At 41.3% G+C, this 19,819-nt stretch overlaps 1 protein-coding gene across 6 annotated transcripts in view; it reads right to left on the bottom strand.

Moving 5' to 3' along the window:
* RHOBTB1 (Rho related BTB domain containing 1) overlaps positions 1 to 19,819 on the bottom strand; it is a 120,418-nt gene that overhangs the window by 52,142 nt on the left and 48,457 nt on the right. For 4 of the 6 annotated variants that reach the window (XM_067465656.1, XM_067465655.1, XM_067465657.1 and 1 more), the window contains 2 exons: positions 4,060 to 4,261; positions 3,144 to 3,247 (listed from right to left, as the gene is read on the bottom strand). In XM_067465656.1, the coding sequence (XP_067321757.1) occupies positions 3,144 to 3,247; positions 4,060 to 4,251 (296 nt within the window). In that variant the 5' untranslated portion in view covers positions 4,252 to 4,261. Of the gene's footprint in view, positions 1 to 3,143; positions 3,248 to 4,059; positions 4,262 to 18,409; positions 18,431 to 19,819 lie in introns of those variants that run through there. The other 2 variants (XM_067465659.1, XM_067465660.1) reach the window with 2 other exon arrangements.

Raw genomic sequence — 19,819 nt, forward strand, 5'->3', positions numbered from 1 at the left:
TATGTTGACATATATTATAAGGACACATCAAGGAGGAAGGCAAAGAGTCAACACAGACACAGCCAGCTCTGCTAAATCAGGAACCAATGGATTTTAGACTTGCTAACCCTTGATTAGATTAGGATCTAGCACCAGTTTGAGAAATGTCTTGAACATTTTGCAGTCTTCAAGTGCACCGGGGCAAAGAAAATATTTAATTGTTCCTTTACTTTTGGGTTTTCATAGATGAAGTGTCAAGAAGATGGCTACAAAACAAGTCACTTATCAGAAGGCTTTTTCTGTCAGGACTGCAGAGAGGATGTTATATGTGTCCATTCCCTGAGATCCCAGATCTCACCATAGTGATGCCTATGTGACTTATATCCTGTACTGTCAAAGGCTTTCATGGCCGGAATCACTGGGTTGTTGTAGGTTTGTTGTATGGCCATGTTCTAGAGGCATTCTCTCCTGACGTTTTGCCTGCATCTATGGCAAGCATCCTTAGAGGTAGTGAGGTCTGTTGGAACTAGAAAAATGGGTTTATATATCTGTGGAATGACTAGGGTTGGACAAAGAACTCTTGTCTGCTGGAGCTAGGTGTGAATGTTTCAACTGACCCCCTTGATTAGCATTTGATGGCCTGGCAGTGCTTGGGGGCAATCTTTTGTTGAGAGGTGATTAGATGTCCCTGATTGTTTTACCTGTTGTTTTGCTGTTGTAATTATAGAGTCCATAATGTTTGTAAGCTTGCCATGGCAAGCTGGTTATGCCATTTTTACTTTGTATGTTTTGTGATGTTACCTGGGAACTCTGAGTCCCCTCAGGGAAATGGAGTGGTATATAAATAAAGTTATTATTATTATTATTATTATTATTATTAGTAGTAGTAGTAGTAGTAGTATCAGTCTGATTGTGTGATAGGTTTGCCATCAATATCAATCAGAAATATGTGGCATTGTACATTGAGATTCCCATGAAAATCAGATCTCTGCACATAGCCAGATGCTTGCAAACTTTAAGTCCCTTGCTTAGAGTGCTGTCATTTGGAATCTATTTTTGCAGAGTCCACATGTGGGAGCCCATATTGACATATAAGCTGGCCCTTCCTTCCTTCTCCAGAGGAAAATGCTGAGTGTGGCTGAGGATGTATACTATACATTCTCTGTGTTACACACGCCATATAAGGAGGGACTGTTTCCCTACCCTGATATTTTTTCTGTCCTAAAGTAAACTCTGAACATTATTAGTTTAATTTGTTGGTCTCAACATTGAGCAGATCCACTGAAGCAACAACTAGCAATTGGACTTAGAATATAATAATTAGTGTCAGTATTTTCGCTTCAACAATCCATGAAGCTGATTAAATGTACAGATTAATATTTTTGGTAAACTAAAAATTGGCATATGGTTATGAATGCACAGAATGCACATCCTTTCTGAATAATCAGTGCTACAATGAAAGGCAGTCTGTCATGCATTGGTCACAGCAAAAACACAGGTTCAATTGGCTCCGGAAGTGGTCATACACGCTGTCCCCAGCCTGCAGTGGGTGTGGCACAGAGCCTACACAGCCCAGTTGGGCCAAGACTGGTTTGGTTCTGCTGTGTTGTCACCTTACTTTCCCTGTCATCATCATCGCTGCCAGTTGATTGCAGAGCCCCAGAAGAGCTCCTGGCTGTTATGGGGATCTTATTCTGACATCAGCAAAGGCACTTACATGCATGCATGTACAGGGAGGAAAGGGAACCACCTTCCTTCTTCTCCCTGGTCATGTGGGGTCCTCTGCTGATTTTAGGATGGGTTACTTGTGATGACCAGGAGCTCTTAAAGAACTCTGCAGCCATCTGACAGTGGTGACAGAAGTAACACCCTCGATTCAGGGCAAATGAGAAGCAGTACTTCTCAAAGGAAATGAGAAATGGAGGTATTCTGCAGAAAATGAGGAATTGGGGTAGTCAACAGATGAGAAATTGTGATAGTCAACTGATGAGAAATTGCGTCATCCACTGATGAGTGAAGGGAAAGGGGATAGCCGTAATGGCCCATGTTGACCGTGGACCATTTTGTATTGGACCCAGTTGTGCTACTCACACTATGCCCCAACTGTGGGGTTGCTCAAGGGCATCTCCTAACTTTTTTTAATGCGGACCTAAGCTGAATTAACCTAGTTTGCGCTGTGATAAGTCCCTGGATGTCATGAAGACAGCCAGCAACAATTTAAGATGAGTGTTAACAGTCCGTGTAAACAGATCCTTACATACAGATGACTATGCAATTCATTCTGCATTGCCAAAAGGGGGCGTCTCGTGTAGTACCTTGCCCCTACCCCACTTTAACAGACTGCCTTCAATACCAAACTCTTATGGGTAAGGATAAAGTCACCCTTTGGAATTCAGCCAAACATCTGTCAGATTAAAGTTACGATATTTGATATTCATGTAATGCAACCTAATCCCTTTAGTTACAATTAAATCAAGAAAATAGTGAGGAAGTCTCCTATTGACTTTAACATACTTCAATCAGGTTGCAATCCTACATGAATCTTAAGCAACTTGTTACTCTGACCCTGTCAGGAATGTGCTGAGTACAACAGATTTTGGACTGGAGACACAAAGCATTTCTTCCATCCGCAGCAGTTAATAAAAGGAAGAGGCAGCCTAAGGAAAATGATGGAATATTCTTGAAACTAACTATAAGGTGAGCCAGATTTCTCCTCATGTGGAAGTGGAAGCTTGAAAAGATTTCTCTCTGTGTAGAATCAAAGTAACGGTGTTCTTCAAAATGCACCTGGCACAACAGCTATTTAAGGAGGATTACCATACCTTAGGTTGAAGTCAAGCAATTAACAGCATCTTAATTACTTCTTACACAATTTCTGTAGGTGCTCTTCAAAAAACGCAGCACCACAAAGACTTTTTGTAAAAACATTTTGTCTATGGTAAACTCAAATGCAGAGTTTTAAAAAATTATTTCAAGCATATAAAGAACTGTTGGGACAAATATCCTTCTTTGAAAGAGGCCGAGATATCAACAATCTTGATCAATGTATGCCTTCAATGTGACACTGCAAGCTACCACTCCTCCACCACATTTTATTGTAAAACTAGAGTTCCTTTTCTAGATTTTATATTTGTCAATAAAAAGTTGGACTAATTTTTACTTACCTTCCATATGCAAAGCGCCTGTCTTTGTGGTGATCTCCAAATGTGTCCCACAGCCTGAGAGAAACACTCACTTCATCAACAACATCACGAGAACGTTCAAGAACCTGAAAAACAAACAATCCTGCTCATTAAAAGCTTATAGCAAACACCGGTCTTTAAAGAAAAGTATGAGGATAACAATAAAGTCCAAGATCTAGCTTTTCCAATTTAGTGTACAGAGGTACTATTGGACTATACAATCTCATCATCTTTGGGCAGCATGATCAATAGCCAGAGATGGTAGAACTTGCATGACCTAACACTTGGGGGCTCCAGTTATAGGGAGACTCAATTCAGACTTATCTGGTTAGAGAGCTTACCTGCAAATTGATATGACTGTTGACTTAACTGCAAACTAATTTAATTGTTCTAAAGTCATATCGAAATCAGTAAGATAAACTGGGTCCCCTCTTGGAAAAGCAACAAAATAAAGGTCTGCCTATCTAGAGTGAAATGGCCTACAATCCATACTGTAATTTCTAATCAGAGATTTATTTTGAAATTACTCCTCCACCAGGTTTAGAAAGCACGTAACAACCCCTTTTAAATTAAGGCTTCAAGGAAAAGGGAATTTGAAAGTTAGATATTTAGTAACTGGAAGAAGAGGCATTTGTTGTAATATTTAAACAAATTTCAAATCCTTACCCAGTCACAGAAACCCACTGAGTGATCTTGGGCAAGTCACACACACACAGCCTTAGAGGAAGGCCATGGCAAACCCTCTCTGAATAAATCTGGCCATGAATATCCCATGACAAGGTCATGTTAGGATTGTCATAAGTCAGAAACAACTTGACGGCATACAACTACAACAATTAGGAACTGATCAGTGCAAAGGAAAACCTGTCATCAACATGTTGAAGTTAACAATACATACCTCTTGGCACACCCGATACTGATCAATTGCCCAAACAGTAGGTACATGAGTTGCCAGAAGCTGGTATTGGGTCAAGGTGGTGTTACATGCTCTTGCACAGATTAAGCGTGTCTTCCCCACTGCATTATCACCAACCACCACACACTTGATGGTTTCAACGTTAGGTCGTTCGTAGTCCATGTCAGCATCCATCTACCAGAGACTGTAACAAGAAATAACACTGTTTTCTTAGACTAAAGAAAATCCTACAGCAGGGTTCTGCTTATTTGACTTTCCCGAGGGCAAAGTCTGAAGTGAAGACAAAACGGTGCTATTGCCAAAGCTGATTTATATACCTCATACAGTTCATGAAACCCAAGTGGTTGTTTGACCACTGTTTTTCTTCCTGCTAGTGTGTTATTTTCTGCACTGTTTTCTATAAACACAAACTTGCTTAGTAAAGATAAGGCATGGTGAAGTCAGAACTGTTGCCAGCCCCAGCCAACGATGGCTTCAGGTTTGCTATTTCTACACAACTGTATTTACACCACTATTACCACTTGGCAAACCCACAAGGTGAAATATTCCTAAACCTTTAAAAGGTTTTGTATTAAATTACAGAAGTAAAACAGGTACAAATCACAAGAAGACCAAACAATCCCTAAAATTCCAGCTATAAACTATTAATAGAAATTATTTATACACACACACACACACACAATTAGAGTCTAGTAAGGAATGTGTTTAATAGAAACTCTGCTTTCATTCTCGGGCAAATTTAATATTTTGATTCCCTATATACAACCTGTTGTACAATTCACAACTTTGTTCAGCTACGTTTTGCTTGCATTACAAGTTGCAGTAGTGCTTGTGCAACTACTAGTAATAATAATAATATAATAATATACTTTATTTATATTCTGCTCTATTTCTGCAAGGAGACTCAGAGCGGATTACAGAACATATATGACAAACATACAATATTTATTTGTTATTTGTCGTGTCAGGGCAACCAGTCAATTATATTACATTTCTAACAGAACAAAGCAAAGCAGACAAAATACAAAATTTGTGAGTTTAGTAGTTGATTAAATGTCCTTTGACCAGTATCTGGCCACTTGGAGTGTTTCTGGTGTTGCTGCAAGAAGGTCCTCCATTGTGCATGTGGCAGGGCTCAGGTTGCATTGCAGTAGATGGTCAGTGGTTTGCTCCTCTCCACACTCGCATGTCGTGGATTCCACTTTGTAGCCCCATTTCTGGAGGTTGGCTCTGCATCTTGTGGTGCCAGAGCGAAGTCTGTTCAGCACCTTCCAAGTTGCCCAGTTTTCTGTGTGCCCAGGGGGGGAGTCCCTCATCTGGTATCAGCCATTGGTTGAGGTTCTGGGTTTGAGCCTGCCACTTTTGGACTCTCGCTTGCTGAGATGTTCCAGCGAGTGTTTCTGTAGATCTTAAAAAACTATTTCTAGTCACTGACGTGCTGGCTGATACCCAAACAGGGGATGAGCTGGAGATGTCTCTGCCTTGGTCCTTTCACTATTGGCTGCTACTTCCTGGCAGATGTCAGGTAAACATACAATGCTGTTATACAATTAATAAAGACAAATAGTACATAGACAGAGGCAAGGCTTCCCTCTTTTTCATCTCTGGCATCTGGAGGCTGTGCTTGACTCCAGCCATGGCAAGGTGCTGTTGTTTCATTTTTCCATGCAGAGGAGCTTGTTGTCCGTAGACACCTTCCTGATTGAATTGCTAGCCTGTCTTCATAGGTGCCTTTTTTCTCCCCGCAAAATATATATCAACTCACATTAATGTTTTTGAACTGCTAGGTAAGCAGAAGCTAGAGCTTACAGCAGGAGCTCGCCCTGACTTGTGGCTTGAACTGCCAACCTTCTGGTCAGCAAGATTTCGGCAGCTGGCAGTTTAACCCACTGTGTTAACCGATACCACTCTATGTACTTTCTCTCTACTACATTAATGTTGAATGAAACACTTTGTGTTAGCTGCGAAGAATACTAGAGTGCTCAAGGCATCTGGATAGTACAGAATCTTGCCCCACAAATATTTGGATAATCCCACATTTGAATAACCCAACAATCCATTCAACAATATAATATCTGGCTGAAAATCACAACACTATGTGTGGTTTTCGATGACGAATGAGAAAACCCAGCCTTCATTTTATTACCTGTGATCTTTGCATGGCTGCACGTTAATTATATTATGTGTGGGGTAATTCAATTCTCTCGTTCTCATTTTAAAATGGCCCCAAAAACAAGACTAGCAATTTAAAGGAAAAAGTTCAAGAGCACTTCTGTATGTTCACACCTCAGATTAATGTCTACATTAACAAGTACAGTGCCAGGAAAAAGTTGTACATACATTTTCTTTTTAGCAAATAGTGTTGATAAAATATTGAGGTTGTTTTGCCAACCTACTGAAGAAAGTGCACATGGGTTTTTGATATTTCAAAACAAAAAACAAAACCCAGATAAGTGGAAAGGTTCTGGAAGTTCCATGAAAACAGGAATATATTATTTATTTTAAGACAAATGTTATTAGATGCATTTGCATCCTGCCTTTGTATCAAGACAACATGGCCTTGTTCTTGCTCCCCACTACCTTCTCACAAGTCTTGAACAGAATGTTCAGATCAGGAAAAATATTAAGTCACGGAGTTAATTTAGAATCTGGTTCTCTAAAATCCATGACCGACAGACTAGCCACTACATCAGCATGGCTTTCAAATACAGGATCCAAAAGTTCCCTTCTGCCCCTGATGGGAAGGTTCATATTTCCTACTAGCCATCCCCTGCCATGTGTTGCTGTGGCCCAGTCTGTGTATATGTATTTTATGTGTATATGTGTGTGTGTATATCTATATATATAAATTTGTTAGGGGCATCCAACGAGGAAACAAAACTCAAAAACCCCCCAACGAAACTTAACCAAAATTCCCATGCTCATAACACAACCCACAAGGTACAAACATATCTACTCAAAATGAAAAACAACACAACAACACACTCACAAAACGGTAAAACAACAAAACTCAAAAATCCCCCAACAAAACTTAACCAAAATTCCCATGCCCATAACACAACCCACAAGGTACAAACATATCTACGCAAAATGAAAAACAACACAACAACACACTCACAAAACGGCAAAACAACAAAACTCAAAAATCCCCCAACGAAAGTTAACCAAAATTCCCATGCCCATAACACAGCCCACAAGGTACAAACATATCTACTCAAAATGAAAAACAACACAACAACACACTCACAAAACGGCAAAAGAATAAAACTCAAAAAAACCCCAACGAAACTTAACCAAAATTCCCATGCTCATAACACAACCCACAAGGTACAAACATATCTACTCAAAATGAAAAACAACACAACAACACACTCACAAAACGGCAAAAGGATAAAACTCTAAAAAAAACCCAACGAAACTTAACCAAAATTCCCATGCTCATAACACAACCCACAAGGTACAAACATATTACTCAAAATGAAAAACAACACAACAACACACTCACAAAATGGCAAAACAACTGAGCATGCGCATTGGCGCCCAGCCGCAAGTTCCCTGGCGCGCGCACATGCCCTTCCGGCCAACGTTCCCTCTGCGGAAACCATGCCCACTCCAAGCCCCGCCGCACCGCTTCCCGCACACACATACACCCCTGCCGCACACACACACACAACCCCACACTCCATCACTCCCCCCGCTGCCGCACACACACACGCAACCCCACTCCCCCCGCCGCCGCACACACACACGCAACCCCACACTCCATCACTTCCCCCGCTGCGGCACGCACACACGCAACCCCACTCCCCCCGCCGCCGCACACACACACGCAACCCCACGCTCCATCACTCCCCCCGCCGCCGCACGCACACACACAACCCCACTCCCCCCACTGCCGCACACACACACACAACCCCACGCTCCATCACTCCCCCCCGCCGCCGCACACACACACACAACCCCACGCTCCATCACTCCTCCCGCCGCTGTACACACACACACACACCCACGCTCCATCACTCCCCCACCCCAATCTTACCTCCTTTTACTTCACGCCCCCTCCAAACCCCACCCCGCCCCTTCCCGCCCTGTCAAAATCTAGGAAAGACAGGAAGGAAGGAAAGAAGGAAGAAAGAGAAAGGGAGGTAAAGAAAAAGGGGGAAGGAAGGAAAGTTAGAGAAAGAAGGAAGAAGAAAAGGAAAGAAAAGGAAAGATGGAAGGAAAGGAAAGAGAGACAGCAGAAAAAAAAGAAAAAGGGGGAAGGAAGGAAAGAGATAGAGAAAGAAGAGGAGAAGGAAAGATGGGAGGGAAGGAAGGAAGGAAGGAGGGAAAGAAGGAGAGAAAGAGGGAAGATTGGCCACAGCAACACGTGGCGGGTAAAGGTTGTTATTTCTATTATTATTATTATTATTATTATTATTATTATTATTATGCTATTGTTCCTCTGAGACCCTTTTTGGGGGAATGGGAGAGGTGTCAGGTCCCAGAGGCAATGCATTGCATTATTGTTATTGTTATGATGGTGGTAAAATAAAAGGAAATAAAAAGTGAAAGAAGGAAGCAAACAGGGAGGGAAGAAAGGCAAAGGAAGGAAGGGGGAGGGAATGAAGGAAAGAGAGAAGGATGAAACCAAGTAGTGAAAGAAGGAAAGAAAGAAAGAGGTAGAGAAGGAAGAAAGGAGAGAAAGGGGGAGGAAAAGGGGGAAGGAATAGGTAGGGACCTCTCTTTCATAATAGTCCAGATATCTACCTCAACTTTGATAAGTTTTACTATAGGCCACAGCAACGCGTGGCAGGGCACAGCTAGTATTATATATTTGTGTATATGTGTGGTTGCGTGCGCATATGGTATTTTTGTGTTTGGCTTTATAGTTTTTCAGTGTTTTTATGAGGGATGGTCACTTGCTAGCCTGATAGATGTATTGTGTCCAAATTTGGTGTCAATTTGTCCAGTGGTTTTTGAGTTATGTTAATCCCACAAATGAACATTACATTTTTATTTATATAGACTAGCTGTTCCCTGCCATGCGTTGCTGTAGCCCACATGGGGGTTCTGTGTGGGAGGTATGACCCAATTCTATCGCTGGTGGGGTTCGGAATGCTCTGTAATTGTAGGTGAACTATAAATCCCAGCAACTATAACTCCCAAATGTCAAGATTCTATTTTCCCCAAACTCCACCAGTGTTAACATTTGGGCATATTGAGTATTCGTGCCAAGTTTGGTCTAGATCCATCATTGTTTGAGTCCACAGTGATCTCTGGATGTAGGTGAACCACAACTCCAAAACGAAAGGACACTGCCCACCAATCCTTTCCAATATTTTCTGTTAGTCATGGGAGAACTGTGTGCCAAGTTTGGTTCAATTGCATCGATGGTGGGGTTCAGAATGCTCTTTGATTGTAGATGAACTATAAATGCCAGCAACTACAACTCCCAAATGACAAAATAATTTTTTGAGTGAAGGACATACATTGGGTTGTTAGGTGTCTTGTGTCCAAATTTCATGTCAATTCGTCCAGTGGTTTTTGAGTTCTGTTAATCCCACAAACGAACATTACATTTTTATTTATATAGACTAGCCGTCCCCTGCCACGCGTTGCTGTGGCCCACATGGGGGGTTCTGTGTGGGAGGTTTGGCCCAATTCTATTGTTGGTGGGGTTCAGAATGCTCTATGATTGTAGGTGAACTATAAATCCCAGCAATTACAACTCCCAAATGTCAAGATTCTATTTTCCCCAAACTCCACCAGTGTTCACATTTGGGCATATTAAGTATTCGTGTAGAGTTTGGTCCACATCCATCATTGTTTGAGTCCACATGTAGGTGAGCTACAACTCCAAAATACACCCTTCCAGTATTTTCTGTTGGTTATGGGAGAACTGTGTGCCAAGTTTAGTTCAATTCCATCATTGGTGAGGTTCAGAATGCTCTTTGATTGTAGGTGAACTACATGCTCTTTGATTGTAGGTGAACTAGGCCTTTGATCTCTGACATTGTTGTTTTAAATTGTATTTAAATTGTTTTAAATTGTTTTTAAATTGTGTTAGATTTTAGCCTGTTCTTGTAAGCAGCTCCGAGCCCCAGGGGAGTGGCGGCATATAAGTTTGAATTATAAATAAATAAATAAATAAATCCCCGCAACTACAATTCCCAAATGACAAAATCAATTTTTTGAGTGAAGGACATACATTGGGTTGTTAGGTGTCTTGTGTCCAAATTTGGTGTCAATTCGTCCAGTGGTTTTTGAGTTCTGTGAATCCCACAAACGAACATTACATTTTTATTTATATAGAATTGAGAGGTGATGTGACAGTCATATTTAAATATCTCCCCCTGTGGTGACAGAGTGGAATACAAAAAAAGTATTATTATTATTATATCATTAGAAGAATGAACAGCCTTATTTTCTGTGCCTTGAGAGCCTAGAACATGAACTAAGGTTGAAATTACAGGAAAAGAGATTCAAGCTAGAACTTCTTGTCTGTAAGAGTTGTTCAACAATATGGTAAGAGATTGCCTTGGTGTGTTGTGGACTCTCTTGTTCTGGAAGCCTTTAAGAAATCTCTTTTGGGAGTGTTTTATTTTTATGTTCCTGCATTGGGGTGAGGGTGTCAGATAAGTTGGCCCTTGCAGTGCCTTCTGGTTCTATGATTCTACCAGACACAAGTGAAATGGAACAAAGTCCAAATACAGACGAGCAGAAACATGATTTCTCTTCTCTTCTTAGCTCTTCGATGCTAATCAGTGTCAATAAAAACAAAAACAAACCCAAAACCAAACCTCCAGTATTGAAGTTTCCAATACAAGAAACCAATTACCATTGAGAGTAACACATCAGTACCTCCTTCAAGCCAATTTATCCCAAGAGCCATTTCATATTTGAGTGTGGCCACTTCTAAACAGGAGGTGTTTACACAGCTTACTTTTCCAAAGCAGGTAGGGCATGGCTCAAGGAATCAGTCTTCTGCAGAACCTTTTCTGCACCCGAAGATATAACAGATCAAGTTCTTTGCTGAAATGTCCATAGCAATTATGTTCAGGGCAACAAGTGGGCATCTCAGAAAATGCATGCTGGTCTAAAAATTTAGATTGGTACTAACATGCAAATTTGGGGTCTATATGCTAATGAGCAGTCTCTTCGAGGAGGATACTCAATTCTTCATATACAACACAGAGAACACCTAACAACCCAATGCATGTCCTTCACTCAAAAAAATTGATTTTGTCATTTGGGAGTTGTAGTTGCTGTGATTTATAGTTCATCTACAATCAAAGAGCATTCTGAACCCCACCAACGATGCAATTGAACCAAACTTGGCACACAGTTCTCCCATGACCAATAGAAAATATTGGAAAGGATTGGTGGGCAGTGTCCTTTGTTTTTGGAGTTGTGGTTCACCTACATCCAGAGACTTCTTTCTGTTTCGCCCCATTTTGTGCAAATATGACAGAAGAGCAGATTCAAACCACCATATTTCACAGAGAACTAACCCCTGGACATGTTGAAATAGAAGTATTCCTGGAAATGTTCAACAGCTGTTAAAATTGTAATTACATCTTTTATTACTCCCCTTTATTTGGCTACACAGAAAAGTAATTTCAATATTATGGGACAGGTATAATTATAAAGGTGAGCAATTTTGTCTTTATGTGCAGCGCATAATCACCGTTTTACCCTGTTCATAACTATAGAATATGCATTGAAAGCATTCTCACAGTGACTTTAAATGTTCAATATTTGCTCTGTCTAATCAATTACATTTTCTACAACACAATATGAGATGTTTTAATACTAAAGGGATTGTAACTAATTTTAATTTTGCTTTTATTTCAACCGACATGACACTGCAGACATTAACGGAAGAACGAAATATTACCTATGTAGCAGATCACTCACAGACAGAAGTGTGAGAATAATTTTCAGGGGATCTGAGCCGTGGCTGTATTATCAACAGTACAACAAGGCCCTTTGTAACCAGGGGCCCAAATTGGTGCTAGAAGCGTATCATAGAATCATAGAATCAAAGAGTTGGAAGAGACCTCATGGGCCATCCAGTCCAACCCCCTGCCAAGAAGCAGGAATATTGCATTCAAATCACCCCTGACAAATGGCCATCCAGCCTCTGCTTAAAAGCCTCCAAAGAAGGAGCCTCCACCACACTCCAGGGCAGAGAGTTCCACTGCTGAACGGCTCTCACAGTCAGGAAGTTCTTCCTAATGTTCAGATGGAATCTCCTCTCTTGTATCCATATACACTTCTTATACTATGAAGGGGTCAACAGAGAAGGCTTCCTGGGGAGATGTAGGTTGTATATCTGTCTATGCCCAACCTTCCCAAGCACTGGTTGCATCTCCTCCTCATCTTGGACCCATTTCCCAGCTCCTGAGCTAATGATGCACTCAGGATAACTGGCACCAAGGCTATGTATAGCCTTGCTCATACCAACTGGGATCTGGGAAAGGAGGAGGTACTCAGAGCCACTCTTTCTGGAATAGCATTGGGCCCAGGGACAAACCCTGCCCAACCTGACCTGATGCAGTACAAAGGCAGCACTCTAAAAAGTAGAACTTATCCAAAATGGGCATTATTTTATTTAATTATCTCATTGCTCTCACTAGCGTAATCTAAACTTTGTTGTTGTTCATTCGTTCAGTCGTCTCCGACTCTTCGTGACCTCATGGACCAGCCCACGCCAGAGCTCCCTGTCGGCCGTTACCACCCCCAGCTCCCTCAAGGTCAGTCCAGTCACTTCAAGGATGCCATCCATCCATCTTGTCCTTGGTCGGCCCCTCTTCCTTTTGCCTTCCACTTTCCCCAGCATAATTGTCTTCTCTAGGCTTTCCTGTCTCCTCATGATGTGACCAAAGTACTTCAACTTTGTCTCTAGTATCTTTCCTTCCAGTGAGCAGTCGGGCTTTATTTCCTGGAGGATGGACTGGTTGGATCTTCTCGCACTATAGTTTAAACTTAGTGTGCACTATAGTTTAAACATCCAAAATACTGGCAAAAAATATTTAATGAAAAAGATTCATTGCTGAGCCTGGAACCCCAGGTCTCAGCGGTGGCCGGGAGAGCTTTTGCACAATTAAAACTTGTGCGCCAGTTGCGCCCGTACCTTGGGAAGTCAGATCTGGCCACAGAGGTCTATGCTCTTGTTACATCCTGAATAGATTACTACAACGCACTCTACATGGGGTTGCCTTTGAAGACTGTTCGGAAACTTCAATTAGTCCAGCGGGCAGCAGCCAGATTACTCACCGGAGCATCATACAGGGAGCATACTACCCCTCTGTTATGTCAGCTCCACTGGCTGCCGATCCAGTTCCGAGCACAATTCAAAGTGCTGGTTTTGACCTACAAAACCCTATATGGCTCCGACCCAGCGTATCTGTCCGAACGCATCTCCCTCTACGTCCCGCCTCAGAATTTAAGATCTTCTGGGGAGGCCCTGCTCTCGGCCCCACCTCTATCACAAGTGAGATTGGTGGGGACGAGGAGCAGGGCCTTCTTGGTGGTGGCCCCTCACCTGTGGAATTCACTCCCTGGGGAAATTAGGTCATCGAGATCCCTTCTCTCCTTTAGAAGGAAACTAAAAACATGGATTTGGGACCAGGCTTTTGGGTAATCTGGCAGATAGACAAAGGACAATGACGACTAGAATTGATAGGATTTGACAATGTGGAATGAATTTACGAATTCTGAGCTGGCGAACATTGAGCATTAGACTGGTTTTATTGATTATGATGTATAATTGATTGTTTTAATTGTTTATAATTGTTGTCTACATATGCTCTATTTTATTGTTGTGTTGGCATCAAATTGTGCCTTTTGTAAGCCTCCTTGAGTCCCCCCTCGGGGGTTAAGAAGGGCAGGGTAGAAATACGAGAAATAAATAAATAATACATTTAAATGCTCACATTGGTGGCTGAGATAGCAACACTTTTGCTTTCTGATGGTTCAATGAACATAAACTTCACATACACAACATTAATAAAATTATTGTATATAAAAATTCTTTCCAGCTATGTATATAAGGTGTATATAAAATATTAAGGAATCCCATGTTTAGAATTGGGTCCCACCTGCAATATTAAGGAATCCCATGTTTAGAGTTGGGTCCCACCTGTGTGTGCGCGCGCAATTTTCCCAAAATCTGAAAAAATCCTACATAAGGAATACTTTTGGTCCTAGAAATTTCAGATAAAGCATACTCTGTTTGCATAATATATTATCATTCTAGAGTGGAAGAACACCTTTACATGGTCTGATAAGCTTGCCTCCTTATGTAGAAAGCAGATGCATCAGGAAAACAAAACTGGACTCAATTTATGGAGTAACTGACCTCAACCACTAAGATGGAAAAAGACCATTGCTGTTATGACAGACAGAAAAATATGTTTAAAAGCTCATGCCCAATTTACATATTAAAAGAAAAATCTCCTTTAGAATTGCTTTAGTGATGCTGGTAAACATATGACCAGGGCTAACAACATAATCACTGTTTTATACAAGAGGCTCTTACAATAAAAACATTATAGTGAATTTTAACAGAGTTGTTTCAATGTAAACACACAGAAAATATAGAAGCAGAGGTCACAATGAAGAAATCATCCACTTCCCCCCTTCCCCATCTAGGATTCAAAGTGGCTTACAAAGGTTTGATAGAAACTGCGGTCATCATCCAGAAGTTAAATACAGTAGTAGTAGTAAAAATAATGTTTGTTAATGTTAAACATTAACAACCTCAGATATGCAGATGACACCACTCTGATGGCTGAAAGCGAGGAGGAGCTGAGGAGCCTTCTAATCAAGGTGAAAGAAGAAAGCGCAAAAGCTGGGTTGCAGCTAAACATAAAAAACCCCAAGATTATGGCAACAAGAATGATTGACAACTGGAAAATAGAGGGAGAAAATGTGGAGGCCGTGACAGACTTTGTATTTCTAGGCGCAAAGATTACTGCAGATGCAGACTGTGGCCAGGAAATCAGAAGACGCTTCCTTCTTGGGAGGAGAGCAATGTCCAGTCTCGATAAAATAGTAAAGAGTAGAGACATCAGACTGGCAACAAAGATCCGCCTAGTCAAAGCCATGGTATTCCCTGTAGTAACCTATGGATGTGAGAGCTGGACCTTAGGGAAGGCTGAGCGAAGGAAGATAGATGCTTTTGAGCTGTGGTGTTGGAGGAAAGTTCTGAGAGTGCCTTGGACTGCGAGAAGATCCAACCAGTCCATCCTCCAGGAAATAAAGCCCGACTGCTCACTGGAGGGAAGGATACTAGAGACAAAGTTGAAGTACTTTAGCCACATCATGAGGAGACAGGAAAGCCTAGAGAAGACAATTATGCTGGGGAAAGTGGAAGGCAAAAGGAAGAGGGGCCGACCAAGGGCAAGATGGATGGATGGCATCCTTGAAGAGACTGGACTGACCTTGAAGGAGCTGGGGGTGGTGACGGCTGACAGGGAGCTCTGGCGTGGGCTGGTCCATGAGGTCACAAAGAGTCGGAGACGACTGAACGAATGAACAACAAGTAAAAATAATAAATCTACTTCAATGCTATGTTTCCAAAGAAACCCTTGTAGGAAGTTCACAAGCAGAGTATGAGAGCAACACTTTTCTCCTGTCCCTTTGTTTCCCTTTCAAAACCTAATCTTCAATATTATACTGTTTCTGAACATGGAAGCTCTGTTTGTGTAGTACTGTATGTTTAGTAGCTATGGCTTGTTCTATCTTTCACTTGACTCTAGTTGCACTCAGGGTCAGCGCTGTGTATGTGTCATACCACCAGAACAGTTGAAGGGCTTAGAAAAGTTAGTTTCTGGGGACTGAAAAAAGGCATGCTAGCGACTGAATTGTTGTTTGCTGTCCAAATCAAGCACCTTAAAAAAAAAAGTCTGACCTATCTTTGTCCTCAAGTATATGACTGATGCTGCCCATCACACAGGCACATTGGCTTTTGTACCTGGAATGTGCAGGTAGGGTGGGACTCTTCGGGTAGCATAATATTTTGGGCCAGTCCTGGTTGCATAGCAATTTTAAAGGCAGTATAAGGGGGGAAAAAATCTTTCAACTGAATATTTTAAGCTTTCCACCAGATTAAAACATTGAGTGCTTCCAAACTATGGACTATGGCACTGAATTATACAATCAACAGCTGGCAGATTCTGTAGATCAGCTTATAAAAAGGAAGCACAAGAACACAGGCAGCAAAATGATTAAAAGTGGACAGTAGCAGAGGAGGCGGGAGGGTTGAGGCTTGCGGGGATTTTGGCTTGCAATGTCAGAGATATAGAGACATCAACAAGCCAGTTGCTAATTTAAGCTTCAGATCAATCTATTATGTAATCAGATGAAATGATAATAAAATGTATGTACTAAACAGCAAAAGCCAAAACAGAACAAGTGTTTGGCTTTTGATGGAGAAATGTACTTTAACAACTGGCCAGCAAATGTGAGCTGGATAAAACCAGATTATGTTGGGGCACAGCAGCAATTGGGCCAATACTATTATGAGAGAAGTGTTTTCTCTGTCCGGCAAACATGATATTGAATCCAACCTTTCAGATACATGTAGTTCCACCGACAGAACTTTTGTAGTTGTTTAACCTACTCACCACTCTATCACTAAATTTGCACTTCTATTCCCAAGGAAATTTAATGCAGTACACCAAGAAAGAGGCATGGCTTGACAACTTTCAGGAATAAGAAAAAGGTATAAAACAGATCTTGGAACCATTGTGTCAGATGTTGTTGGGCATCATCCATCACCACTAGCTAATCAGGGCTGCTGGACTTACATTCTAATGATCAACCTCATCATACAGGCTAATTTGCCCATCATGTGCTGGTTTCTCTCCCCTGTTGCCACAGAACCCTGGGGAAGAGGAAGTGACATATGCCGCTGCCACTTCGGCAACACGGGAAGCTTCACATGTTGCATGGGAAACTGGGCAGTGGATACTTCCCCCATGAGATGAGGAAAAAGGTAAATTGGGCGATGTGGAGAGTGGGGCGACGGATTAGTGATGTGTGGCAAATCCCGATGTTATTGTGATAAGGTCCAATGTCTAGAGCAACGTTTCTCAACCTGGGGGTCGGGAGCTCTGGGTGGGTCATGAGGGGGTGTCAGAGGAGTCACCAAAGACCATCAGAAAACACTGTATTTTATGTTGGTCATGGGGGTTCTATGTGGGAAGTTTGGCCCAATTCTATCATTGGTGGGGTTCAGAATGCTCTTTGATTGTAAATCCCAGCAACTACAACTCCCAAATGTCAAGGTCTATTTTCCCCAAACTCCACCAGTGTTCACTATTGGGCATATTGAGTATTTGTGTCAAGTTTGGTCCAGATCCATCATTGTTTGAGTCCACAATGCTATCTGGATGTAGGTGAACTACAACTCCCAAACTCAAGGTCAATGCCCGCCAAACTCTTCCAGTATTTTCTGATGGTCATGGGAGTTCTATAGCCAAGATTGGTCCAATTCCATCCTTGGTGGAGTTCAGAATGCTCTTTGATGGTAGGTGAACTATAAATCCCAGCAAGTACAACTTGCCAATGACAAAATCAATCCCCCCCCCCCAACCCCACCAGTATTCAATCTTGGGTGTATCGGGTATTTGTGCCAAATTTGGTCGTGAATTAAAATACATCCTGCATATCTGATATTTACATTACAGTTCATAACAGTAGTAAAACTGCAATTATGAAGTAGCAATAAAAATAATTTTACCGTTGGGGGTCACCACAACATGAGGATCTGTATTAAGGGGTCACGGCATTAGGAAGGTAGAGAACCACTGGTCTAGAACAATGCTTCTTAATCTGTGGCCCATAAATCCAGAGAGGACTATAATGTCCTTACAGGGATAAGCAAAGACTTGAAGAAATGTTTAAGGAAGCGGCTGGCCTAGCAAATGGGGAGATAGACATTATAAATGATGGAAGGAGCTATGTTATGTGCTCTGAGCACTTCAAATTGCAAATCGTTGTTGTTGTTGATTATGATGATGATGTGACTGGCTCTGGGAAAGCAAAGCCTCAAGCACAATTTTCTTCATTTACATGAGGGGATTAATGACACTGTCAGCCTAGATACATTAAAGGTGTGTAAAAATTATTTAAGAGTTCAACTTGTTTTCACTTCCAACAGAGGTAGTAGCATCAAAGGAAGAAAAATAAATCATTTAAATTGGAATTAGTGAGACATTCATTTTCATCAGGCAAAGAGATGACATATCTTCAAGCTAGTCAAGTAGAACAGCCAGGAACAGATAAAGAAATGCAATTAGATCTCCTTATCTATGGGTTGGCTTTCCATAGTTTTAGTTACTCATGGTCCTCACTGTCAGAAGTGTTTGTGTTCTTTGTCAGTTCTCCAACTGTGATTCTATGGTCCTTCCTCTTATCTGTTTGTTAAGTGATAAGAAGAGATGACAAATCAGTTTCCCCATCATCCACTGGGCAGCAGGTGAGTGGGGGCGAGTGAATTCCCCCTGTCAATGAATTTGGTCCTAACCTTGGTTTCAGGCATCCATGGGGTGTCTTGGAACATATACCCTGTAGATAAAAGGGTCTTGTTGTAGTACAAAACCAAGAAAGACAGGAACAGACCAAAATTAACCACACACATTCAGGCAGCTGCTGACAATTCCAAGATACTAAAGGCTAAACTATTGTTGGGGAATAAAAGATGCTTTGGTGTAGGAGAAGGTACCCAACTTGTAATATCTAATAGGCTTGTCAAATATCAACCAGTGGCACTAGTAGACCTTGAATGATGTCCTTGGTAAGAAAACGCCAGACACTGTCTGTGGGATACCTGACTCAGGATGTTACCATAGGTTTTAGTGAGCTCAAGTTGCCAGAAATGCCTGAAAGTACAGGACCTCCAGAATGGTTTCAAAGGTCCTCCATGTGAATTAATTATTTTCTTACAAACATTTCAGATCCAGTATTTCTCAACAACCACTTTTTCTCAGGCACAATGAAGACTAAATAACATCTTGTCAGGACACTGAGGATATTGCCTTCTTGAATATTCTAATTTCCAATAGACAAGTAACTGCTTGTAACATTATGAGATGGTTGACCTTGGGGGAAAAAGTGGAAAAATGTGAATAAAACCTTTCACAATTTTATATGTGGGAATCTAACAATCCAATGCCTTAGATTTCCACACGTGGGAAAAATTATGCCAGGTAGGAATCAGAGTTAAGTGACTTTTTCTGCTGCTTGGATATGGATGTCTTGCTGGACCTGATGGGTTCCTGGGGGACTGCTGTGGAGGTTGATATATATGCCTGATTACTGAGATCTGAGGGAGCTGTTGACTCTTGAGTATTGATTGTAGTTATAGTTGGAACAATGGCAATAAAAGGAAGTTACTGTATTTACTTGAATGTGCACCTTAATTCTGGCAATGCAATTTAGCCTAAAAAGGTGAGCATTTGACCCGAGTAAATATGGCAATATTCTTTTCCTCCACCTTGTACCCAGCTGCCATGGATTTGTTTTTTATCTTTTGGTTAGATTTAAGATGGGCTCTAAGCAATTTATGACCAACTGGGAACACCAAAAGATGTCAAAAAACTAGATTTATCAAACCAAGATAATTTGGAGTTTTTAAATAGAAGCTTTGTGTAAAATACAGATTTTTAACACAAAAAACTGAGCTGATTTGTTTCTTGTTTGTTCAATTCCTTTCTGATTATATTCATGAAATAAGAAGGCAATGTAACCA

This window comes from Anolis sagrei, chromosome 3 (genome assembly GCF_037176765.1).
Source record: "Anolis sagrei isolate rAnoSag1 chromosome 3, rAnoSag1.mat, whole genome shotgun sequence".
In the NCBI taxonomy this organism is placed as follows: Eukaryota; Metazoa; Chordata; class Lepidosauria; order Squamata; family Dactyloidae; genus Anolis; species Anolis sagrei.